At 39.5% G+C, this 26487-nt stretch overlaps 1 protein-coding gene across 1 annotated transcript in view; it reads left to right on the forward strand.

Annotated features, from left to right (window-relative positions):
- Window positions 1-26487, forward strand: part of EGFL6 (EGF like domain multiple 6) — a 44536-nt gene that overhangs the window by 12289 nt on the left and 5760 nt on the right. Inside the window, exons 5-8 of the mRNA XM_086461857.1 lie at window positions 3307-3426; window positions 6488-6622; window positions 8362-8484; window positions 16230-16559. Of these exons, the coding sequence (XP_086317983.1) occupies window positions 3307-3426; window positions 6488-6622; window positions 8362-8484; window positions 16230-16559 (708 nt within the window). The remainder of the gene's footprint in view (window positions 1-3306; window positions 3427-6487; window positions 6623-8361; window positions 8485-16229; window positions 16560-26487) is intronic.

A 26487-nucleotide genomic window follows, 5' to 3' on the forward strand; every position in this document is an offset into this window, starting at 1 on the left:
AACTGTTGTTCATTGAGCTAAGGCTTATTTAAACTATATTTCTACCTATTTTCTTTGTCTTTAAGCCACAATGTGATGGAAAGCATTCTGCTTTCTCAGCCAACCTAGTTTTTCAGACCTGAGGAAGCTTCTTATTTTTCAATGACACTGTTTGTTTGTAGAAAATATCTTTTTTCTTCACCTGAGTGTTCCATACAGGTATTTTGGCTTTGAGTTTCACAAAACTCTAGGTAGCATGGTGACAGCCCTTTGTGGAGTCCACTGGACTGGAGCAGATGCATCAGTTGGACAAGGAAGCTAGTTGGTCTCAGCAGTGGAACAATCTGCTTGAGAGGTCTGTCCTGAACCAATGGACCTAGCTGTATGGGGTGAAGCACAATGTTTCCCATGGATATGACAGAAAACTGTAAGCTCTGAAAGGCTTTGATCTCCAGACCTTGGAGACAACCACTCACCAGGCAGGGTGTCCATCTGCTGAGTTTGCTGTCAGTCTTGTGATAATTGGAAAAATACCCAGCCTTGGCAAACACTTGCATGTGTGCAGGATCTGCAGCTCTGGGGCAGGCAGGAAAGCCAGAGCTTCTACTCTCTCTTTGTCATTGCAGGGAGACTGAAATTGCCACGAAAGGTGTCTGGGGCCAGAGCTTCTGGAGGGTTTCCCTTCCCTGCATTGCAGCTCAGGGTTGTGCCTCTGCAGTACTAAGCATGGCATGTATCACCAGCAGACAACAGCTGCAGGGCCCTGAGATCCCTGAGAAATGGATGTGTATTCCTTCTGTTTCATCCAAGATAATTTGTGTATCTGCTGACATCATACGCCGAGCAGTTTTCAGTAAGGCCACTGTCTTATGGACAGCTGAAGTTGGCAGAAGCCAGAACTACAATCAAAAGAAACTATGCTTTAAGCCCAGCAGCAGCTTTGTCCTGTCCGTCTCTCACTCCCGCTCCTCTGAGCACAAACGCTTGCTGCAGCCGTGCTTCTGAAACAAGTCAGAAAACTAGATCCATACTGTAACTTAATATTTCTGCTGCATTTTTTTAATCCAGTCTTATTTTTTTAAGCCAGTCGTAGTTCAGGACTCGTTTCCTGATTTAAGAAACTCTGCATTTGTAGCAAATCTGTACCAAATGCGCAGTTGCACCATCCCTTGCTTAAGCCAGCACAAAACACTGAATTTCTCAGCGGCAGTGGTGGCCAGTGTCAAGTATATATGAAAAAATTTCCTGAGCAACTGTAAGCCCTGAAGCTTGCATTTCACTTTGGCACATGGAAACATTATTCCTCTGTGGAACCCCAACAAACACTGACACAGAATGAAAGCAAATTTCAGGGTGAAAAACAGGTTTCCTGTAGAAGAGAAGTCTTCATTCTTCACAGCTCTAGTTAAGGAGGCAAAAAATGTTCAGCCAGCTTGTGCTTCATTAACCCAACCCATCTGCCACCTTCCAGTTTCGAGGAGCCTTTATTGTCTTAAGCAGAAACTATGATTATGAAATGAAGTAGTAAATTATTTGCTCAAGTAGAAATGATTCTTGGATAAGTTTAGTAGCCTTCCATTTCACTTGATACTAACTTAAGCATGTACTCGGATGAAATGCTAGGTTATTTAATGTGTAATTATCATCATTTTATTCAGGCAAACATTTTGAGCATATTGTTGCTCCATTTGAATCAAATTCACCATGAAGTAAGTCTCCTTAGCAAGATGAAGTCCACCTAGTGGACTAGTGTGAGCAGTCAGGCTTACCTGCAACCACACCAAGAGACCATGGAGCTGGAAGAAGGGTATCAGAAGAATGTGGCTTTAAGCCATATTGCTTAAAATAGTAGGTTAGTACCTAGCACAAAATCACCCAAACTCTGCAGGAATTACTATACTAGATCTGGTTAGCCATTCATCTAGGCCAATATTATGTCTAACCAAAGCCAGGAATAGGAGCTTCAAACAAAAGACAAAACAGATAATTACCAATGAGAAAAGAATAATTTTATTAAGTTTCTTTATTTCCACTTAGGAAGTAGATAATGTGCCACAGTATTATGATATGCAGTCTGTCTTTTTTAATTCTTACTTCCTGTGTGCTGTCATTCATACAAAAGTAAAATGCTTTTGCAAATGCAGTAAATTCTTGGCCTTGAATATTCATCACTTAGCCACAGATTCTAAACAAACCAGCCTAAGAAAAATAATTTTATCACAGATTAAACAGATCCATTTTAATAGCACATAGAAATAATATGCATGACATTTTATATTCAAATCACAAATAATATGGCTGTAGCTATATATGCACCTGCACACATCGTCTTTTCTATACGCTCTCTTATTACACACCGTTAGAAAAGTGCTGATACCTCTGACAATAAACACATTGCATTATAAAATAAAATTCATATTTTTTTTACCTAAGCAATGAGCCAGTTTCAAATTCTTGCAGTTAGTTGTCTCTATTGTTGTCTCTATTAGTAGTCTAATAAATTGACAACTGTTCCAGGCTTTCCACTTACAAAGAACCTAGGTACCATTCTGTTTCTCTGAACACAACCAGAGCAAAGTAGCTGGAAATATTTTCTTTGCACACACCTCAAACTGTTCCAGTAAACATCTCCAAATGCTGCTTCTCTCCCTGGCATCATAAGACTAATGCTTCCTGCATAACTCCAGGATTTTAGAAATATCTCCCTATCTGTTTAATACGTCTCCTACTTTTCTAGTCTTGCATAGGTCTCTCAGACCCCTGCATTTCTATTTAGGGGCTAATCAAAATCATCTCAAATAATTTGGACTCCTAACCGATCTGTGGTGACCAAGACTTGGTGTTCTGGCTAGTGCCTTGTTAGATTCGGGTATCTGTTCAGTAAGGGTCAAAATAAGTCCATCAGTCTAAGCAGTTTTTAAAATCAAATTCTATACTGGAAGCAAATTTAATGGTAAATAATAAAAACATTTCATACTGAATAGCAGTTTTCTGTAAAGTAAAACTCTTCAGACGGAAAATGTAAAATCCACCTTTTTTCTACTTTGAGCAGTTCTGTCTCTGGATCTAAAAGGTCAGAAGTCACAGAACTGGGGTCAGAGAAAAAAAAGGAGGGATAAGGAAAGAACAAAGTGAAGGGGAGTGTAAGATCTCTCTCAGTGACTCCTGAATTCTTAATGTGTTATTGTATAAAAAGCTTGATTTATGATGGATGGAATTTTGTTGTTCTGATTAATTCTCTGTGTTCATCCAGATCTAACTTAAAATTAAGTGTGTGATCTCAGCCTAGAATTTGTCTCTTTTTATTATTTTAAATACTGTTTTCAGGTTCTAGGACATGTGCCGTGGTGAATTGCCAATATGGATGTGAAGAAGTCAAAGGGGAGGTGCGATGTCTTTGTCCATCAGGTGGCCTTCAGTTGGGACCAAACGGAAGGACATGCATTGGTATGGTTAGAGAGCTCACTTTCAGCTTCTTTTCTATAGGATCCAAAAAACCTTAAGATTTTGGGGAAAGGCTAAGAAGTAGTTAGCCCTCCTCACTGGCTTGAATAATGCTTCTTGTTAGTTGCAGTGTAACGTAAAGTTTGCATGCTTTCTTTCATAACTGTTCTTGTAATGTTTGCCATGTAATTCTTTAGGCAAGTCCCATCCCCAATAAATAATGCAATGTTTTGGTGTGATTTGAAGTCATTAGCAGATTCAGTTTCTCCCTGTTGCTATGAGGCTGTTATATACAATACTTTGCCTGCAGGAAGGTGTCCTACTGACATAATGCGTCTGTAATAGGATTTGGGTGTTGTGTTTGGATGGGGTTTTATTTTATTGTGATGACCCACAACACAAACTTCTGGATGTTTCTTCAGAAGCCTTAACGTCACTTTACCTGGGAGTTTCCTGTGATGAAAAAAGTATTGCTTATAACATTTGGTACTGTTCTGTGATACTGTTTTGCATTGTTACCTGACAAAGCAGTGTAATCCAGTGCTGAAATCATACCCATTTTAATGCTGAAGATAAATGAGCTCCTTTCAAAAGCCAATAGATGTGAAACAAACCCTCCACAGCAGGGACCACTCCAACAACTAGAGAAGAAGGGGAACTAAAGTGCACGTCAGGGAGTAGCAGGAGCAGGGAAACTATTTCTAGGTGTCCTTGCTTGAGCAGAGGGATTGGACCAGATGACCTCCAGAGGTCCTGTCCAACCTCAACCATTCTGTGATTCTGTAAAAAAACTTCTTGCAACAAGTGCTATTTACTAAAATGTCTTTAGCAACACAGTAATATTGATGATTTCACATATTTTACATCCTTTCTGTCACAATGGTGCAAGTCCTTCAGATCATAAAGGTGAGCTTGGACATGATGCCTTACAGCCAAAGAAAATTAACAGTAGCTAATCCATTTCAGATGCTGCTTACCAATACATACTGGTTGAATGATTTCTACAGCTTAAAGAATATTTTAGATGTTGAGAGGTTTAACATTTAAACATAAATTCATTTTAGCTCCAATGACCAGACCAATATTACACTTAATATTTCAAACAAAAGATTAAATAAATGCATCAACCAAGAAACACTGCTGTGTAGAAGGACAGTTACCATATGGACTGTTCTTTTTAACACACAATTGTAATATCAAGTCACATATGAAGGTTGTATGGCCTGGGACCACTTTATCCCTTTTAGGAGCTATCAAACAAACCCATATGGATACTTGGCTCAACTTCCAAACTATAAAGACTCCAACATGAGAATGGTGTTTCTTTCTTTCAAATGAAATGAGTTTGTAATTGAAACTGTCCTGCTTTGATTCATCAGCAAGGCTCTTGGACTACCACCCATCACAGTTAACATTTGTTTTAATTATTTAAGAGCTATGTGAAGGTGAACATTGTAGACAGAATATATACATGTTTAAATACAATAGACATGATGGGTGGTTCTCTTAAATCTCTTACTGAATTATTCAGGCAACTATTTTTATTCTTTTGTATTGAGTTTATTTTTATTTACCATGACTGCTCAAATGGTTTTAGAAGTATGATGATACATATGATAGAAGGTAAAACAGACAAAAATGTTGTCCAGTAGTTGGAAATATCAGATTCCTTCTTTCTGCATGACTTGTGGTATGTCAGCAGTTCTGTAAAATGAGATAACATCTTCCTACTGTGTAGCATAATAATGCTTAGTATATTATAAGATATGCTGATACTCTGGTTTTAGTCACAGGAACATTATGAACAGATAAGCATTTGAAGATCCCTGGCTATTAGCTTAATCCTTCTAAGAAGCTACATAATTCCTGGACCTGCAGAGCAGAACATTGATGTACTTCAATTTTCCTCTTCTACATGTGCATAGATGAAGGAAAAAAATAACAATTATAGATAAAAAATTTTAATTACACCTGAACCTGTTGTTTATAAGAGTACAGTGAGTCTTCAGAGTTACTGCAGACATAAGCTTCACACTAGGATCCAGTGCAGTAGGCTTGTCCTTTAGCTTGTGACAGACCCTGCTCCTGGCAGAGGCACAGGGAAATGAGAACCTGGAGAGGTCTGGGAATGCCCTGGAGGCTAGGGAACGGAGGCCCTCATCAGGAGTGTGTAGCATGGGCAGAAAGAGGGATTTTGACTACAAGTCTGTTTAAATATTTTTCTGTTGTTGTCCGCTTCTCTGTGATCACCTAAGCACTGTAAAAGAATGGTAGAAATGATAAAAAGACTGACTGTGGTGTCCAGCAGCACTTCACAGCAGTTCTAAGCTGTAAAGGGCAGCAGTGTGGCATGATGAATTATGTGCAAAGTCACTGCTATGTGCTAGAATGCGGTAGAGAAGGACAAGTGGCAAATGTCATGATCGACACTATTTTAAACTTGACTTTACAACAAAACATATCAAATCAGTAACATTTAATTACAATGGTTATTGAATAATGTTCTTAGGCTCCTCCCATACCAAGATGCCTCCTTCTTTCTCCAAAACGTCTGTCCCTGTCATCTACCTTGCTGGGTGGACCGGTCACAGCCTGGAAACTCTACCCCCGCTATGTCTTGACATAGCCCAGCAAGGGGAGGTGCAGAGATTCAGCAGAAGAGCTGCTGCTGCTGCTCTTGGTTTCCTGTTTCTGAGGCTTTCTCTTCAACTATTCTCTGACATTTCCTTTCTCAGGGAAATAGTGGAATTTGTGGAGTTCCTCCTGAGCCTGCTCCATGACCTTAGGGCAATCATTGTCCCCAGTGGGGAGAAGCCCCACTGCCAATTACCCTAGCTTTTACCATGCCAGGTCTCAAAATCTCCTGTAAAGTTAGTTCACATTTTGCAGATTCATTCATATGAGCACATGCAAAAGCCATCCCCAAGTGTGAAATTATAGGGCTTATTTAATAAGCAGCTTGTGGTAGCCAAGACCAAACCATTCCTGTGTAAATGCCAACTAGTTCTTGCTTTCCCATTTTACCTTCTCATGGATCTGACCAGCATCTCTTCTCCTGCTGTAGACATTGATGAATGCTCCACTGGCAAAGCTGTCTGCTCTTACAACCGCAGATGCATCAACACGTTCGGAAGTTACTACTGCAAGTGCCAGCTTGGTTATGAACTGAAATATGTCAGTGGCCGTTACGACTGTGCAGGTAAGATTTAGCCCGTGAATTTTCCTCCTTTGTTCTTTTTCGTTCTCACACTGCATCTTTCTTGTCACTGCCTGAAGCATGTTGGGCTCATCTAGTGGTACTGCCTCAGAAATGGATAAAAGATGTCACACTAAGAATATTCTTGAAGGCACTTTGACATTTTCTCCAGGTTTTCTCTGTAACCTTATGAAAAACCTAATCACTGGCACTTGCAGATTAAATTGCCTCATTTTGCCAAGTCAAGTTGTGGAAGGGCTTGTAGTAAGTTAGCAACAGGTGACTACAAGGAAGTGCTACTTCTGGTACAAGTTTAGTTAAAGAGCCATTTTTGTCCTCTTGGCTTTCAACCTGTGATGAACAAGCAGTCCCACCACCTTTTTTTCCTTTCTTTTGTGTCGTTAGTGAGGAACATGAATCAAGTGTCTTCATGACTGTAAAAATAGTTGTTTGGATGGACAGTACAGAACTTTGAAAAAAAAAAAAAGGCATGAAAATAGTAGGTTTTAATTACTCTTCAGGTCTAAGTTTCTCCCAAACGAAAATAAATACAGGCAAAAAGTTATCTTGGCGTGCCCACGTGTTAAAACAAATGTCAAAATACCTTTACTTCTGTTTCGATGCATGAACTGAATGGTGGAAAACCAGCAAAGTATAAGTTACTGAAGCAGGTACTGCAGCAATATTGTTCAAGCAGTTGACTACACGAGGACCTGGAAGGGTTGGAACTCCTACAAGAAGTACATGCAAAAGAGAATTCATGGGGTTTGTTTATATTTTCTTGGTATTGGGAGTTAGGGGTGAGAGGGAGATCATAAGGCAGGTTTTGGAGATTCAAGTTTGCATTTCCTGTTGCATGCAAACCCTGAGAGTCTTAACGCAGAAAAAATACTTACTTTTTCATACTATATGTGTGCATTGGGGAAAAACTGGAGAGGTCTCAATAGTCAGGATTTTATCTGCAAACCTGAATCTCACTTCAGACATACCATATTTTTGAGTCAGTCTTCCTGCTACTTGTCTCCTGGCTGACTTACATTATGAGAGGACCCGTCAGCTGCTAAAAATGAAGCAATCTAGATAAAATGCAAGTGGTGCAAAAATTTATGCACCAACTTGTCTCCTTCATGTGGGAGAAATCAGAAACCTCTTTGTGATGTAGCAAAATAAGGGAAAAGGAGAACAAAATCAGTTACTCTTGATGCCTGTACATTTTGCAGTCAGTTGAACGTAGTATTTTCTACTGAACTTTTCCTCATTATACTTTTTTCATACAGCACCATATGTATGCTGGAATGTTAGAGGTAGATAGAAGATCTCAACACTTTGGTATGCTCAGGGTTACTTTCCATTGCATTTCTTCTAGAGTGAATGAAAGAATGAGAAAGATTTGGCGAATTGTTTTTTGATTGATATCACACATTCTTTTTGGTGCTTTTTTAGAGGAGTGTGTACAAACTACAGTTTGAATCCTGTTCTCAGTCAGAAAACCACTATGTTTGCTTTGTCTTTACTGGGGTGCTCTACATTTTCCATGGATGCATGTACCAGTAGTTGAGCAGTTGGAACTGACGTTAAGCATTCTCTCCTAGTGTGAATTCTTCTGCCTCCAATGGTCTCTGGACTGTCTGGTCTAACCCTAGTGCTTACAATACCTGGAAACAGATGGCTGGCACAAACAGGCAGTCATGAAGCTTGGGTTTCAGCGCAGTTTTCACTGAAGCATTTTAATCTTTCCTTAGATGTAAATGAATGTGTGACAAATACACACAGGTGTAACCTCCATGCAGAGTGCCTCAACACTGAAGGATCCTTCAAGTGCAAATGTAAACAGGGCTACCGAGGAAGTGGATTTGATTGTGCTGGTGAGTACCATTGGATGTCAGCAATAATGCTGTGTTGTTTTTCTCCAATAATTGACAGTTATAAGGCATTTTTTAGGAAATGTCATGCTGAACAGTGCTGCAATACCAACCAAGCAAGACTTCTTCACAAAAGAATATATTGATTGTACGAGTCATTGCATAGTTAACACAAGTATTATTTGCTCTTAATTCTTTTTTACTATGAGGTCCAAAATCTCATGGTATCACTGGGAATCACAAGTAGAACAGAGAATAGAGTTTGTCCTGAGCAGAGAAAATACCTTTAAAAAGTCTACTGTGTATTTTCCTTGAACTCCCATGGCTAGCCACTTGGAGGGCTATGCAGCTCCTTCCAGAAGAGTTTCAAGCTAACTTAGCAAAAAGTGAAAGAAGGGAGGAAAACCGTGACTTCTGTGCTAAACTATTTTCACTTATACTTTTGTCTTTGTTTGTCTACTGGATATTGAAGACCTCCTACGAAGATGTCATTGCCTGGTTCTAACTGAATATAACCCTTCAAGAAGAAAGAAAGAATGGCTGTTCTTAAATTTATATTTAAAAATAATATTTTTATTTAAAACATTTATTAAACATGGCAGAAGTTTCTCCTGCAACGTCATTAGAGATGTTTTCCTCAGAGTGACATCTGAGTCCTGCTCAAGTTTTTTTGAATGAAAGACATTGTGAAAACATTTTAGAAGTTCTTGTCTATAGCAGATGAAGTCTACATAATATATAAAAGTTTTTTCCTGGGTCTTTTTCAAGTAATCAGATTGCCACAGCAGAGCTGTTTAGAAGGTTTTTCATGCTTAAATTCAATATTATGAGCTGGTTTCCTTGTTATCCCTTGTGGTATGTCACTGCAGCTTACTGCACTGGAAGGTCGCAATGGGTTTTGAGACCTAACTGAATATCAAAGCAAACTGACATGACACATCTTGATATGGTTCTGTTAAAACAAAAGGTACCACAGATGAAATGTTAAACAAATACATCTCTGAGCCAAAAGGTCTGTGGGTTTTTTGGGGTTTTTTTGAAGAGAAGCTGAAAATTTCAAAGGAAAATCTCCTTTTGATCAAGTCTATGTGTAAAATATTCTTTCCTCAAGCAGAAACAATTCAACAGGAATGCTTACTTAAATATGAACACCGGAAATATTTTATCTTGTGGAGAGGCTATGACACATTTTTTAATGTCTAGCCTTGTAAAAAAAATCAGTGCTGAAGACAGATGATTTCTCTCTTCTCACTGGTATTTCTATTAAATTCTTTGCTCTCTCTCTCTGCATACTTCCTCATGTCATATTTCCAATTACTGAAGTCCATTAGTTGTTTAGAAGAGGAAGGAGCTGTGCATTCATAAACTTAGTAGAACACACTAAATGGAAAAGAGATTTAATACAGGAGAGGACAGAGGAATAACAGGTAGTAGGAACATAAATCAGAGCCATAGGCAGAAGGTCAAAAGACAAGGGTCTAGCTAGAAAGGTGTATACAACAATAGAGGGGAAAAAATACAGAGTCAGTGGTAGGTAAAATATGAAAAGCAGTGGTGCTAAAAAAAGACTGGTTTCTCTGGTGGTAATTCCCACACATACACCTTTTTTTAAAGGGAAGAGGAGGACGTTCTTTTAACCCTGAATGTTTCAGTAGTTGATTTTTACTGCAATCCTTAAAAAAGTCTGATCAGCGTAGCCGATGGGGGCAGCACAAGTGTTTTGCTGGCAGGGGAAATGTTTTTTTCAAACGGTGACACAAACACCAATTAGATGTACCAGCCTACACTGAAACGCTAAGTGTTCTTCATGTCATACAGCAATTGTGGAAAAACTTTGGCTTTACTGAAGCCAAGGGGAGTTTTGCTATTGGGTTTAATAGGACGAGAAGACCATGCTGGGCATTTGGGGGCCGGAGGCTGTGGCTTCACATTTCTTTTGGTGGCAGCAGCTGCAGCTCCTGCAGCCCATCCCAGCTCCCAACAGATGGGCCTGGGGTTGTGCTGCAGCTAAACAAAAGGCTTCTTAAATATGTCCTCAGTACTCCACGTAATTATTCCCACAGGGTGGGAATACTGTTTTTACAGGGAAGCATGAATTCTTTATAGCAACTGTCTCTAGTATGTAACAAACTGGGTACCATGGCAGCAGTATTAGCTTTTCATAACAAAAGAAAAACATTTTAATATCTAGCTTAACTTTCAGAGTACGAAATGACATTAACAAAGTACATTGTTTATAATGAAACTTCTATGGCTACATATCCTTGTGCTACCAAATATAAGCCTAATAAGTGAGGTAATGTAAAATTCACCTTTGCACAGAAGGTGGGGGAGATTCTTTCATTTAATTTGTACGTCAATATACTAACTTAGGAGAAAGCTGCTAAAACATCAGGCTGCAAAAAGTGCTGCTTGTATGGATATGACCTGTGATTGTTCAGGCACCCTTTTGCTATTCAACACTCTCATGTGCATGAAACGTGAAGGCTGTTTCTGAACTGTCTGTAGCACACATTTCATTTGAGAATCCATAGAGACATAACCTTTCAAATGCTCCCTAAAAGGGTCCTAGCCATTTCCACATCTGGCCTCTATCTTGCTGCAATCTGTTGCTGTTCTCAGGTTCATGCGTTTCCTGATTTCCTATTGTGCATTGAAAACCACACTTCCCTCACCACATTCTCCTATGTGTATTTCAGGTTTTATTTAAAATAGAGTCTCACAAGGTTCCATAAGCAATTAAGATTCCTGGGGGGAAAATGAACCTATTCTTGATTCACTTTTTTGGTAGGAAACTACAAAATAGCAGGAAAAAGCAGAACTAACCTAAAGCCTACAACCTTCAGACATCAATCTGAGGAGCTCAACAACAACACTCTTGTTGCCCGATTGGAGGCAGAGGTTACTATTCTTCATTATGCTTTGCTGGATATCTAAGTGGTGATGCAAAGTCATGCCAACTGTCTCTGTGCTACTTGTACTACTCACGTTCCTTTTTTGCTCATAGGGTAACCCCTAAACCCCATATATGATTTTGCTTTCTTATAAACTTGCTAGTCCTGAGAAAAGTTGGGTTTGACATAATAAAATTTCAAAGCAATTCTGGTCGTATCACTGGTTCAATTCAGCACGGAGCCAAATACTGCTGTCATTCTTTAATGAATAACACTTAGGTTTTTGTCAGCCCTCATTTCCTACTGGAAGCATTGCTGTCTGGTGTAGTCGTGTATTAAGCACAGTCCAGTGTGACGAACTTGCCCTGATTTCTCAAAGCATCCTTACCTAAATAAGATTATAAAAATTTAAGAAATGAAACGGGCTAGGAATATATATTGGTAGATGATATTCCATGGTGTTTAAAAGAGAATAATAGTCTAGAATCTGTGTTTTAACCTATCTATGAAAGCTTTCAGACTCTCTTAAGACTATCTAAAAGAGGTTGAGAACTTTTAGAATGATTTCTGAAACTATGTCGTGCTGATCTAATCTTTACTCACATCTACAGACTCCCCCTGAACATGGTAAATCGTTATCTGTATCCCTCATCCCCTCTCCAACTTTTATATACAGAAGCTACAAAGGGAGCTACAAAAGTATTTGTAAGCCAATCTCCTAGGCTTCTCTCTCAGCAGGTTTTTAAATATATTGCTAGGTGTGAAGGTAGAAGCAGTGGGGTGTCTGCTGGCGGGCAGAGCAAGCTGTCTCCTATTCCAGTCCCCTTATGTTCGGAGCCCCAGCCAGCGCCAGCTGCAGTCACAGGTGTGTGGGAGGAAAACGGATCACTGTCCCTCTCCTGTCTCATCCCCTGAGTATTTCACTTTACACAACACAACACAGAGACAGGGGGTTGGCATCTGTTCTCTCTATATTTTTTCCAACTCACCTTTCACAACTTGATCATTAGACATCCTACACCCAGCCATTTCTGTGGTCTTACAATCTTGTACAGCAACTGATGACAGAAAAGATTTACTTTTAGCCCTCAGCCACCATTTGCCTTTGTTTTTCCACCTCTTGCTTTAATTCACTTTAATTCAAAGAAATAAAATACCTTTGAAAGCTGAGATATTTTCATACTGGGGCAATAAACACAAACTGTATAAGAGCAGGAGGCATTAATCTACATGCTTCCTGGTGGAAGGTACATAAAGAAGAGCTGGGATGAAACGCGCTACATTTCTTTTCACTTTCCAAAATTCTCTATGGAGTCCTGTGGATGGATAAATGCACAAATGTTTGTGAGCAACACCTGTACATTTATATACATGTCTTGGGTCGAAGAGTCCTGAAAAATCACTGCCTCAGCTGTGGCAGCCCAGATTGTCAGAGAAGGTGAGCTGTTCATTCAGGCAAGTCCACAGGTGGCGAATTCAACAGAATAGACTGAGTTTAAGGCGGTCTATCCTTACACTGGATTATTCCTCCTGCAATTTATGGGTAGACATAAAAAGCCTTAAATCCACACCTCTGGATTGCAGATTGGAAAGATACTAGTGATATATCCTAAAATATGCTTGGTGTCTAGTCCTGCTTTGTCCCCATGAGCATGAGATTTTCATATTGCAGCAGCAAACTGGAGTCTGCAAGCACATGGGGATTTATACACTTTCACTCCCCTATTTTTGTCGCTCCTGACAGTTGATTTTCTGCACTGCTTAGTTTTGCACGTACAAGGAGATTGGTTTTCTGACACCACAGAGGTTGTTATGTTGAGCTGTAAGAATTTTTCATTTCACTAGGAAGACTTCAAAGCAGAAACTAAAAGCAGATGTTCAGGTCTGCTGAGCAGTCATCCTGGCTTGAAAATCTCCATAGCCTCTTTATTAACAGACTGAAGTTTCTTGTTACTGATTGTGAAGAGGAAATTTATTTGGAATGAAGCTTTCTGTTAATTTTTATTGCTGCCTTCTGAGTTTAGACCCAGGGGACCTTACATCCCTCATGAAATCATCCTCCAGAAGAAAGACTCACTTAGTGAAGTATTAGTAAAGAATTTACTTGCAAGTATCCAACAAGCAAGGCTACACGTTTTACCCAAAGGAAAAGAAAAACAAAATCATCAAATTTATTTTTTTTAATTGGCATCCGTTTACTTTATACCTCCAACTGCAGCCACAAAAAACCTGAATGCTCCAGTGAGCACACCAAGAGAGTCTGATTCTGTTCCTGGGATACTAAATACCACTTAGTTGCATTTGCCATAAGTAAACTGTGGTAAATTCACAGTCATAGGGTTGTATTTTCCAGAAGTGAATATAAATTCAGGGAGCCTTCCCCTTTTCCTACTAGACTACAGTTCTATTTAATTAACTAGTGTTTTTTAATTCTGGTGTTTTTCTGTGAAAAGAAACATACAGAAAAAGGCGCTACCCAAGGTTACAAGTCCAGTCCATCTATCCCGAAATACTACTATAAAGTTTTTGTTATTACAATGTGAGGAGCAAAATAGAAACATATTCTTGCCCTAATAATGCAATCCCTAGACAGCAAAAGCAGAGGGAAATAAAAATAGATTACTTCTCTGACCATTTGCAATCCAAAAAGACTGTAGGCACAGCAGCATTGATACTGATCAAGACTCAAAGATGGGAAGAAGTATATAAGGCTATTCTGACCCATTGGAGGAAATAGCCTCCATCTATGGAAGAGCTTTTATACAGCACACTGGAACTGCTCAGCTCTCATTATTTCCTAGGCAGTTCACATGAAGGACTCAGACTGCAGAAGGCTGTCAGTAGTTTATGACATGGTTGTGATACCCTACTTACCAGTCCTTCTTCCTCATCCACACAGATTCAGACTGTGGCCAACACTAGAGGGCTGAGTATATAATTTCATACTGACTGGTCATGTGAAATCCTGAGTTGATTCAAAAGCCTCATTGTCTCAAGCCTCAAAGTCCATTGCCATGGACTTTAAATCCCAAGGACACTCTCTTCCTCAGTAGCTCTGGTACTATGACAGGTAGGGACTTGGTTAACTCTGGTAGAATCCTTGTGGTGGGATGGGATCATTGCATAAACGAGAATTCCTCAGATTTATGTCTTCTCTAAAACCTGTGTATTTGTCACACAAACCCTTCCAGATCTAGTTTTGGCACAGTGGTGTTCCTCGACTGATGCTGAGCAACAACTGATGTTGCTGATAAAAAGCAATACCTGCAGTATTGCCATAATTTCTCCATTGAATTTGCTTTGTACTGTACACGTACCTTGAACAAACTGATCCAAAGTAGTCCTGGCTTTAACCCTCGGTTATGACTTGTCCATCAGCACAAAGAGACATCAGTCTTTGCCAGATGACAGAAGAGTACATCTGGAAGGGACTAAAAAAGATCGGTTAGTCTGTTCTTTTGCTTTGAGGCAGATCATATCCAGCATATTAATGACAGATGGTAGCCTAACAGTTTTTTAAAACTTCTAGTGATTCTCTTCAAATAATCTCAGTAGCTTGCTCCTGTGTTTTGCTATCATATAGCAAGGATAGTAAGAAAGTTTTTCTTAATATGTAACTAAAATCTCTCCTCATTTCATGTAAACTGATAATTTTCCTATCTTAAGAAAATATGGAGAACAGCTGGTCAACATTCTGTCTCAGAGGAGCCCTTTGTGCTGCTACTCAGTCCCACCACTGGTGGAACATCAATCCTGCCTCCCCACATCCCTAGAAACGTATCTTCAAATGGGTTCCTATGAAAAATGTCCCTCATTCAAGCATCCAAACATTGAATTCTAAAAGAAATAAAAGGCTTGTGTCTTCAAACTCAATACATTGATGAGGAAAGCATGATTTGAAAATCAGGGCTGCCATATAAATGTAAAAATGTCCTCTTACCGATGAATGTTTTGAAGTTTTTGCCTGGATATAGAGTATATTTGATATCGTTATACTTCATAATAGGGAAACCCACAAATTCAGATTTTTTTCTTTTGTTTTACAGATTTGAGCAATCTCAATTGACTTTTACCCCACTCTTAAGTTTTTCATTTCTGGCAGCCTTTGTGTTTCTGAGCAGAATCCAAAGTTGCAAGATACTATGAGGCTGGTTATCCTGGTAGTATTTTGTAGCCAAGAGGAATCATAAAATAGTAAAAATCTTAGGAAATTTTACATTTATGATTTAGTCCACCTTGGAACTGCAAGAAGATAATAATTTGTCATTCTTGGATGCCTCTCTGAATTTTTGGTGTTTATACTCTGTAGAACTAAATATCCCTTAGAGCTAAATAAAATGTGACAGAGCAGCTTGATGTATCTCCTCTCAAAATACAATCCGTTTCAGTGGCTTTCAGCCTGTCGTGCAAGGAAACTTAGGCCAGAGAAGTTCACAAAAGATAGCTAAGAAAAATGCTTATTGCTAGTAGGCTGCCATTCGTTACGCAGAGAATCATACCTCCATGGACAGTTTTTAGTAATCCACAAATGGAAGAAGGATAATTATTTTAACCAAGCTCCAGTGTAAAAATAATTAATGTAAAGGGCTCTATGGCCTTTGTCACACAGGAGTTCAAATGAGGTTATGACAAAAGGTCACTCTGGTCTTTTCACGGTAACTCAAACTATATAACAGAGCTAAACACAGGCACGTGTATTCAGTGCTGTGCAGAGCTGAGCTTACGTCTCACAGTAGAGTATTTGGCTGTATAGGTCTCTGAACATTGTAAAGGACACTATGGTGCCATTTATAAATGTTGTCATTGCTGAATAATTCCCTAGGTGAATATTTAATATTTTCTTCTTGGTTCTAGTTATCCCTGAAAAGTCAGTGAAGGAAATTGCAAGAATCACTGGAACAGCTAAGGACAAAATTAAGAAACTTCTTGCACATAAAAACAGCGTGAAAAAGCATGAAACAATCAAGAATGTGATCCCAGAAGCAGCCGTGACACCGTCTTCTAAGACCCACTTGCAGTTATTGGACTATGAAGGTGGTATTGAGCTTGGTGGGAGCTACAGTGAGGAAGAGAAAGAAACTGAAGCTGCTGCAGAAGGGGAGGCAGAAGAGTCAGACAAAGAGGAGGAGGAAGATTTTGAGAATCAAATTGACCATGAGCAAAGCCTTAGAGGAGATGTCTTTTGTAAGTTTCTTCATTTTTTTTTTTAAACCTGATTTCAAAATACATATAAACACTAACAAAATCATCACAAAACATTACAGCCATTTTATCAGAATTTACTTGTAGAAAATGAAAAGCAACCTAACATACCTACTGGTGAGACTAAAGATGCTGAATCTCCCTTTTAGGGGAATCTGTCTGCATTCAATGTGAGCAGAGAGGGAGTGCACCATCCTGACAAGCACTCTGCGGGCTGTGCTTTCAGAGCAGCTTAGACATAGCTCTTAGCTTCTCCCCATTTTCCGTGAACAGAAGCCTCAGCAAAACAAGACACTATGCTGCTTCATTATGAGTAAGACAATGATTAGCTTTGGTTCATGTTGGGCATACTCATCATCTTAAGTGGTGTTCATTGTTCAGAGGGAAAACATAGACTTTGGTGTCCTTGTGTTTCATATTATATAGACCGTATAATAGGCACCGCTGTTGTTCATGCTATTCTCAACAGAAAAATAACTATGATGTGAATCATAGTGGGGATGTTTTTATCCCTTTTGTTTAATTGTGAGAGTTTATCTTAATGGACACTCTCAAATTTAGTCCATTTGGTGGTATTTGAGCAGGAGTCTTCCTCAGTTTCTGACATTAGTGATTTATTAGTGTCAAGGGTTGAGGCTGGGCTGGCCTCTAACGAATGACATATGCTCTCTGTTAACCCCTCTCCCTTCCCAGAAGGGTAAAAGGAATAAGTGAAAGAGACTTACGGGTTGGAAAAAAAAACTAAACCAGCTTTAATAAAACAATAAAAATTTAAAAAATATAATAATATTAACAAGAAAATAAATAAATATATACAAACCCAGTATCATACACAATGCCCCTAAAGACCATACATCACCACTGATGGGCAAGTCCCAGACTGCAGTCAGCATCCAGAGAACTTTGATCCCCCCACAGGGGTGGGGATCGAAGACAGAACGGATAGAGTCCTCCTCAGATGTCGGCCATCGAAGAAGGGGGCTTGACTCTTGTGATCCCTCAGCTTTATACTGAATATGACGTATATGGGATGGAATACTTAGGTGGTCAGTTTGGGGTCACCTGTCCTGTCTGTCCCTCCCTGCAGGTGCGACCTTTTTACATGCTTACGACCCCTTTACTTGTGGCACCCCAACATGGCACACAAGATTTCGCAGTGACCTTGGTTGCTATAGGAGCAAGTATGAGCAAGAGCCTTTCTGCATGCCGTTCCCTGGTAGTAACTATAAACATCAAGCGCTGTCACTGCCAGAAGCAGGCACTGTCTGGAAAAACATGCCGTAACTTCAGAAAGTGCAGTTACTCAGAAGAGACTTAACTGAAAAGTAAAATCACTGAATGGAGAATTGGTTCTATTCTAGCTCAAACCAGGACAATCAGGAAGATTGACATAGGTTTCCTCAGTCTGCTTTCAGATGTTTCCTTCCAGCTATTATCCTGTATGCTATGCAAATTATTGCTTTGTTCTTTAAAGTTTTCAAATGTATTTTAATTGGTTTTTAGTACATCTGGCTCAGTCAAATATTCTTCAAGCTAGTGGCAAAAACATGTAATATGAAAAATACACCTTGCTAATAGTTTATTCATTATACTTTCTCTTTCCCAAAGTACAGAAAATTAATGAATACTATCCCACAGTAATTACAGTTATGCACTGTATTTCATAGTGATAGAAATGAACACAAATGAAGTTTAAATTAGCATTTAAATTGTTGCTATTTGATTTGAAAAGACACAAAAGTATAATTTTTTTAAAGGAAATATCATTTTCATCTAGAAAAAAATGGTCTGTAATATTGCTACCATAAGAAAGCCAAGAAAAAATATGATTATTCACCTAAATACGTTTGAGAATACAAGCTTCTTTGCCAAAGGCACACTTCTCCTAAAATTGCTTTTTTGGGTGTTTTCAGTGGTAATTGGCCTGTTTCAGTTCAGGCTAAGGATACAGACTAATATTGCTTCCCCAAATTATGCTAGTGAGCTGATAAACAGAGTGTAGTCAGGTCTTTGTTCACCAACCTCCTCCCTTCCTGCAAATATTTACAGAGTGTGCTTATGGCACGTTTCAAGTTGCTGACAATACCAAAGGAGGGAGAGCGACCCATACGCTAAAGGGCAGCGCTGCTATTAAGAGGGACGTGGCCAGGCTGTGGAAACGGACTGACATTATGAAGTTCAACAAAAGCAAATGCAAAGGGAGAGAAAAGCCTCATGCAACATTACAGATATGGGATGATTGCTTAGGAAGAAGCTTTGCAGAAAGAGGGAAGTGGATCTTCCCCTCTGTTTGGCACTTGTGAGACCACATGTGAAGTGCCGTGGCCCTCTCCATGACAAGACAGATGAGGACATACTGGCAAGAGTCCACCAAGGTCAGGATCCTGGAGAACAGGGTGTATGAGGAGAGGCTGAAAGTTAACTTTTTTCCAGCCTTAAGAGGAGAAAGCTAAGGGGAGATCTTATAGCTGTCTTCAGCTATCTAATTGAAGGCTATAGAGAAGGCACAGTCAGACTCTTGAAAATATACAGCAATAGGAAAAGAAGTAATGAATACAAGTTGTAACAATTAAAATTCTGATTAGATATAATAATAAAAGGAGTATGTTATCATGGAGTTGTAAAAATTGGTACAGGTATGCAGAGAGGTTGTGAAATATCCATCCTTGGAGATGTTCATAATATGACTGAGCTGGGCCTTGAGCAACCTCCTGATCAGGAGGTCAGACTAGGTGACCTGCAGATGTCCCTTCCAACCTACATGGTTCTGTGATTCGTTTTATACTTTCAACTGAGCATTTCAAAGCAGTTTAGAAAATAGTGGTATCCAGCATGTGTAGACCTGCACCCTGGAAGATGCTTAGATGCCTCTCTGGTGCTGTAAGCATACAAGATCACAATTCAGGAATCAGTGATATTTCCAAAGTATCAAAACAGCTGCCACCTAGCCACATACAAAAACACCGTTCTGCATGTCAGCTTCTAACTGGACCAAATGGTGAAAAGTTGTTGGCTAATGGTGCCATGACTCCAAAGTTGAGGATCCTGAGCTCAAGATGCCACTCTTTCTCTGGCCAGCCACACCAAATTCATCACTAAGCCTTAGCCTATCTCTTCACTCAGCCTTCCACTCCTGACAAGCTTATGCCACTTCCTATCCATCTTCTAAGGATCCCTTCATAAACCACTTACCTAAAAGAGGCAGCAGGTGCAGGAGCTGAAGGCAAATTGGGGTTGAAGTTTTCACTGGACGGCAAGCTGCCCTTGGGGTTCAGCCTTACCATACTGGTACTGTCAAATGCATTTAAGAGTCTCAGAGCAAATGATTAAGTGACTTGCCTCTGTTCTCTCACAAGAAGCAGTAAAACCCAGATCTTCTGATGGACAATCTTATACTTTTACAATTAGGGAATTCTATTTCACACACATTTCCACTAAAATACTATCCTAAAGAAGGACATAACTCTGCCCAGTTATGCTAATTAATCCAAAGCTAGACATAATTTTGCAGGAAGTATGGAGAAAGTGAGCAGAAGACAGTTGCAATGTATATGACGACTTTTGTTAAGACTGGGTTCTCAGGTACTCGGGCTTCTTCAGGAAGGTAAGTTGATGGGGAGCTTGTGTGTGCCAAGAAAATGCTGTGAATTTACCAGCACTGGTAGCACCAGGTATGTTCAGCTAAATGTGGTTAGACTGGGAAGGACTCAAAAAGATTGACTAATGAACTGAAACATACTAGTGGAACCTGAAGGGATATTTACCCTTGGCAAAACTGTGCTTCCCTGAAGCTGTGATTTCTGTAGGGACAAAAGTTTTTCTTTCCAAACAGAATTGCAATATTGCTAGTCTAGCACTTTTAGGGGCGTGGTACTAGTAGGTTCTGTTAATAGTTATTGTAAATAGTCAATTAAATATTTATAAGTAATACTATTGTTAGTTATAGATACATTTATTCAAAATTTCGTGTCGTGAAGGACTGTGGGCTTTTCTGTTTCCTCAATTGTGAGACAAGGCAACCTGATAGAAAAAAAATCATCCAAGTCAGTCTCCTGCTCCTTTCTGCCTTTCTGGGATGGATGGATGGATGGATGGTTGGATGGAGGGAGGTAGCTCAGAATCTCAACAGGTTTCTTCTGTAACCTGCTTGGAGAGGTCAGGAAGGATTGCCAGAAATTTGGCCTCTAGCATAGGGTCACCATCTTTTTTGGTTAAAAGGAGATAGAGCTCTGCTCTCTGTGCCTGGTGATACAAGGGGAACATGCTCTCCTGTAGTTGGCTACATGGCCTGATGCAATTGCAAAGGGTGGATCATGTAACCTTCCTGTTGAGTAGTCAGTGCCACACTATTTGGAATGCATTCATTTTCCAGATTTCAGTTTGAGTGAGGGCACACAGGGAAAATCCTTTGTCCCTAGGAAAAGCCAAAAGATACATAAGAGATTTTTGTCATGATGTTTGGTGAGTCTCTTTTTCAAGGACGTTCTCAGCCAAACCGGGACATTCAAACACCATATACCTGGGCTAGGCCGAGACTACTTGTCTCTACAAAATTGCCACTGCAACTGACAGCAGTGACAATGAATATTGTTGCTTGAAAGTATTAAAGCACTGAATTTTATCTGTATTTTTGCCTATACTGTCTTTGTTCCAGTCATATTTGGCTGGAACTTTCCATTATTAATATAAGGGATTTATATGCTGAACATGCCGGACAGATTTTTTTGCCAGGGGATACTGGCAGAAGGTTGGTGTGCTTTTTGACACAGGGATACTAGTATCCCCAAGATGTAGTTTCATTAAGTGAACTCTGTATTATTTATGGCTTTCTTGTTTGATGCCAGCTATGTGTAGGACTCGGGACATTGTGCCATTTGCATTTTTCTTTCAGGGTGGGTTGCATATGTTAACTGTGTTTCCTTTCCTTTTAGATTTCCATGTGCTATACTTGATCTTTGTTATTCTAATAATTCAGTCGCGATTTAAGCACTTAATTGCTTGAACATTTGGCTTTAAAAACACTTTCATTTTTAATGATACTGAATGATCCTTTGGAGTATATGTTTAGCTCAAATTTACAGCTCATAAATTTACACATTGTTTTTTTTCCTCTGTTGCTAATGTCTATTCAGCAGTGATTGCTTTACTAACACATTAAGTTCCTCCATATAATCTCCTCAAGTATTCACATAGCATCTGCCTTTTGTATTATTAATATCGGTATTGGGTTTCTTCCAGGAAGAGTAGTTAATTAGGAAAAATGGATAGGTCACACTTTTCAGAGATCCTAATTACTATTTTTAAACTTATGTATTATTTTATCATAGTAGTTTTACTACATAATAAATATCTAGGGAGCCACAGAAAAATACTGTAGGGAAAAAAAGAATTATTATATGGAGATTGACATTATTAAAACAGGCCAACTATCAAAATACAGGATCTTCGTCAAAATCACTACTCAGAATTTTTTAAAAACACAGTAATAAAAGATAGCAAAGTGAAACCCCCAACATTTAAGAAATGTCCAAATTAAGGTCACCTGTGAAAACTTCACTTTTTCTTCTTATATTTTTATGCCTTGTGATGCAGTCTGTAATGACTTTAAATGACTATTTGCCGTAGGATCCTTACCTTGTTCAATGTGAAGGAAGGACCTGCCCTGCTGTGAAAGGTGCAGTTTGGTAAATAGAACTCTGTCCTATTGATTGCAAAAATTGCAGATGTATAGAAAATGAGAGTAAACCAAAGTATTGGAAAGCTCCTTACTGTGTGAGAAATGTCCTTTCTGTACATGGAAGACGACACAGAGAGGTGGACCAAAGTGCTTGGTTATATAAGCAATGTCTGTACAGATGCTATGCTCAAGCTAGAGGTGAACTTAAAGTGCACAACCTTAATTCTGTCATTTTCTAACGTTTCAGTGCTTTTCATGTACCATTCGTAATGCAGAATGGTATTGCCAACTGCAGCTAAATTCCATATTCTGTACTTTATCTTTTGTGAAACTCATATTGTGCTTAAAACACTCCCATAGTATCATGCAGTCAGCTACATTAATTACAGAGGCCCTTCCTTCGATAGCACCAGGAACGATAAAGAGGTTTTGGGTTTCTGGTTTATTTGGCAATACTAAAAGTGGACTGTTTGCCTTATGGGTTCTAGGCTCTTAATTCTGAACAAGAGCACTCTCTCAGTCAATCAGGATGTTTGCTCTTAATCCTTTTCTTTTCTGATAATTAGACCACTGTGTGATCAAATAATGCTCAGACCGCAGCTCAGTCCACAGCTATAGATGAAAGGCTCAAAAGATGTCAGACATCTGGCAAATGTAATTCTTTCAGAGGAGGATGTGGTAGCAGAGACATGGCAGGCTCCTTTGAGTCCGACATAGTGATGGGCTGTGTATATAGGAAGTCTTTATTTTACTACCTCTTATATTCTGCTTGATTTTTTTACAGTGGCCACTCCGGTTTTCTGGGGTTTTTTTATGGGCTTTGAACACCAGCGAGTACCATTTTTGTGAGAGTTCACACATGCTGCAGTTTCAGGCACTGTAGAATTCTACATGTTAGAATTACCGATAGTGTTACTTTTCTCAAATTTTGTGTGTTATTTTTGCATTTAGACTAACTGGACTACCTAGGTGAAACCAGGAACAGGCATTTTCCGGGGGAGAGAAAAATCAAACAGCCATAACAAGAACTAAAATTACACCACATTGCCCACAACTAGCACACTTCAATACATGGGCACTTTTATTCTGCTATATATCTGTTCTTCCCGTATAGCTGCATCAGCAAGAGCTCAATGTGATGCCACAGATGATTTATAAGAAGTACAGTCCCACTAACAGGAGAAAAAAAAAAGGAATTAAAGCTTTTAGGATAGCACATGCATTACTGCAGACAAACAGAAAATTACTTCCAGGCTATAAACCAAGCCATATTTTTTCAGATAAAAATGTGATTTCCAAATGCTCTGTAAGTCGTTTCATATACAGCAGTTGACAAAGCAGAGAGTTGAAACCAAGTGCATGTAACAGAAAATCTATCAGTGTTTTCAGTAAGCTCCTTTAGCAACAGAGTCACTTACCAGTCACTTACAGTGCTTTTGTACTGTTTCTGAAGGGTGCCCATAAAACAGTGCTCCACAGACCTATTCTACTGAGCTTCTGCTTGTTGGGTTTGGGGTTTCAGATTCTTTTTTTTTTTCTTTTACTTTGAACCTTTTAATATCACAGCATAGTCCAAGCAGTGCTTTTCCAGATGTGCTCCTGAAGCTTCCTATTGCTTTTGTGATCTCGTTGACCCTTATTTGACTTACAGACTGGCTTGAGGGTCTATCTATGTCATACTTTTCAGGCGGACCTGAGCTCACTCCAGTTGTGCTCCAAGGAAGCCAGGTGCAAGCCAGCTCCAAACAAGAAGTCATGTAGTTGGTGCAACTGGCAGACCAGTACTAACACAGACAGAGTGAACTGGTGTCTGCCTGCGCTTCTAGGAGGACACTGCTGTGCACTGTACGAAAGGATATGCTTGAACCTAACTAGATCTTTTGCTATATCTTTTAGCGGCAGTCTGTTATCTTTCTTTCCTTGGCTATCTAAAGGTCCTCAGATGGCTAGGAGGTGGCTCTCAAACCTCATCTATTTCATTATGCGCAGCACTCCCTGTAAGCCTGGTGTTTTTACAGTGTAATTCTACTTTCATGTATACATTTCTTTCTAAATCCCCTTCATGGCACTCTATTTAGGCATGTTTATACTAGAATAATGTCTCAATGCTTCTTTTCAGCATTACTTTCTCATTTTCTGAGGTTATTGGTAAGAACAGAACAGTTTCCATGACTGGAGACATCCTCAGTAGTGTCAGAGTTGTTTTATGTGAGTCCTTACATTTTAGGGAAGTACTTTCAGCCAGATAGAGCTGGCTGGGGCTGTTCTATTTTGCAGAAAGCCTCTTTCCTTGCTGTAGTTCCTGATCTGTAACACGGTTGACGAACTACATCTAACAGGTCTCAAAGAGATTCCTTCTCTTCAGAACAGAGGCAATACTCAGATTTATGTCGCAGATGCAAGAACCTGTGTCAGCAACAAGGTGGCTGTTCTCAGGACCCGAACGTCACTAATTTACTTCTGCTCAGCTCATTATAGACATTCACAGACACAACTCCTACAGAAATTGTTGCTAGTTATTTACACAGGTACTTGCGAAGACCTGGGCATTAGTTCTCTCTGCCACTAGTTCCTGCTCATAAGATCAAGCCATCTTACCTCATAAGAGTATCATGATGACATCAACAGTTAAGAATGTGTAGCACCATGATATGAAGGGTTTTATATGTAGAGATTACATAGTAGCTAGTGCTGCAGGTAAGTAGATGGGTGGGTACAAGCAGTGCAGAAAGAAGGGTAGACCCTGCTGTGCCTAAAGTGGGGCATATGTGAGCTTTTGTTGGTGAAAGTATGTTCTTAGGGAACATGAGATGAGGCCTGCCTTTCTACAAGCACCAATTCACAGCAGAAGAGGTGAAAAGAGCAATCCTGACTCCTGCCTAGTACTTAGGAAGGGGTAAACTTTGGATCTTCACTATGTCCAGTGATGGTCTGATGTAAAATGTAGGCACATTCCAAGAAGCAAGGCTTCTTGGAAACCTTTCTGTAAGCTGAAGCTCGCAGTTTCTCCTAATATGCAGCTGATATCTTCCAGTAAGTGGAGAACCTGAGTGTAATGCCTGACATTGAAAACAAAAATAGATTTGGCTAAAAAACTTGGCTCTTTTTATGTGCATGACAGTTCTTCACTTGAAGCATCTGCAGCACTACACCTGCATGTATATCCCTCAAGTGAATTCAAGTGTAATTCAATAACTCAATAAATAAATCATTCTGGCAGATGTTGTCTTCTGTTAAGTCACTCCACTCTTTCCAGAACTGATCATATTTTAATAGTTCTCTTCATTTTGGCAAGAGTTTTCACAGCCTGAGCCTCTTTCACAAAGTAAGAGGCCAAGTTTATGGCATGACAGTGAACTTAACACGTAGTCTCTATGTGCCTGTTCCTAAGTCTTTATATGTAGACATATATTAATTTGGAGAAAGATATATTAATCTTTGCCTTAAGTAAGAATCTTATCCAGGTGATTTAAGCAATGTTCTGGGCGAGGGGAAAGCTGCATGGGCAACAAGAGAGGACATGCTCCTGGCAATTCATCAGAAAGCTCGTAAGATTGCATGAGTCTCCTTTCTCAGCTCAATTCAGCACCTCTGGAAGTGCCTCCAGGGCCTCTTTGTTAGTGTGTGTTTTCTCTGGTGTAGACACAGAGCAATTTTTGACAGTTTTGAAGGAGAAGAAAGGTTAAGTAGATGGCATAGTCTTTATGGTGCTAGGAGGCTCTGGATTGCAGTGGGTTGTAACTGTATTCTTAAAATTGAGGATGTTTATGACTGTGAGTATGTTGGAAAGCCCTAGCTCTGTGGAATTCATGGGAACAAACTCCCCTCTGAACAAATGTGTGTGCATGTGAAAGTAATGACTTTTAAAATATTTGGTATTTGTGACTTTCTAATAGCATGTACGATACAATGCTGAGTAGGGAAAAGTCATTTCCATTTCCATAGGTCTTATCACCTGGCACTGTTGAGGAAGTCTGAGCTTTTCTTAGTGCTGCTGCCCATGTGGTGTGGCTGAAAAGTGAACTTCAGTCTGTCAGGCTTTGCACTAACACCTTCTGTAAGCAGTAATCCAAAGGATCCTTGCTCACTCCTCCTCTGAAATGACACATTTAAGCTCCTCCTGTTTTCATAGGTGTATGTGTCTATATCATAGGTATCATCTGCGTATGTGTCTCCAAAGGATAGAATCCTCTGCCAGTGAAAGCAGATCTTCCCCTTATCTCATGTGTGATT

This window comes from Leptosomus discolor, chromosome 1 (genome assembly GCF_034619465.1).
Source record: "Leptosomus discolor isolate bLepDis1 chromosome 1, bLepDis1.hap2, whole genome shotgun sequence".
In the NCBI taxonomy this organism is placed as follows: domain Eukaryota; kingdom Metazoa; phylum Chordata; class Aves; order Leptosomiformes; family Leptosomidae; genus Leptosomus; species Leptosomus discolor.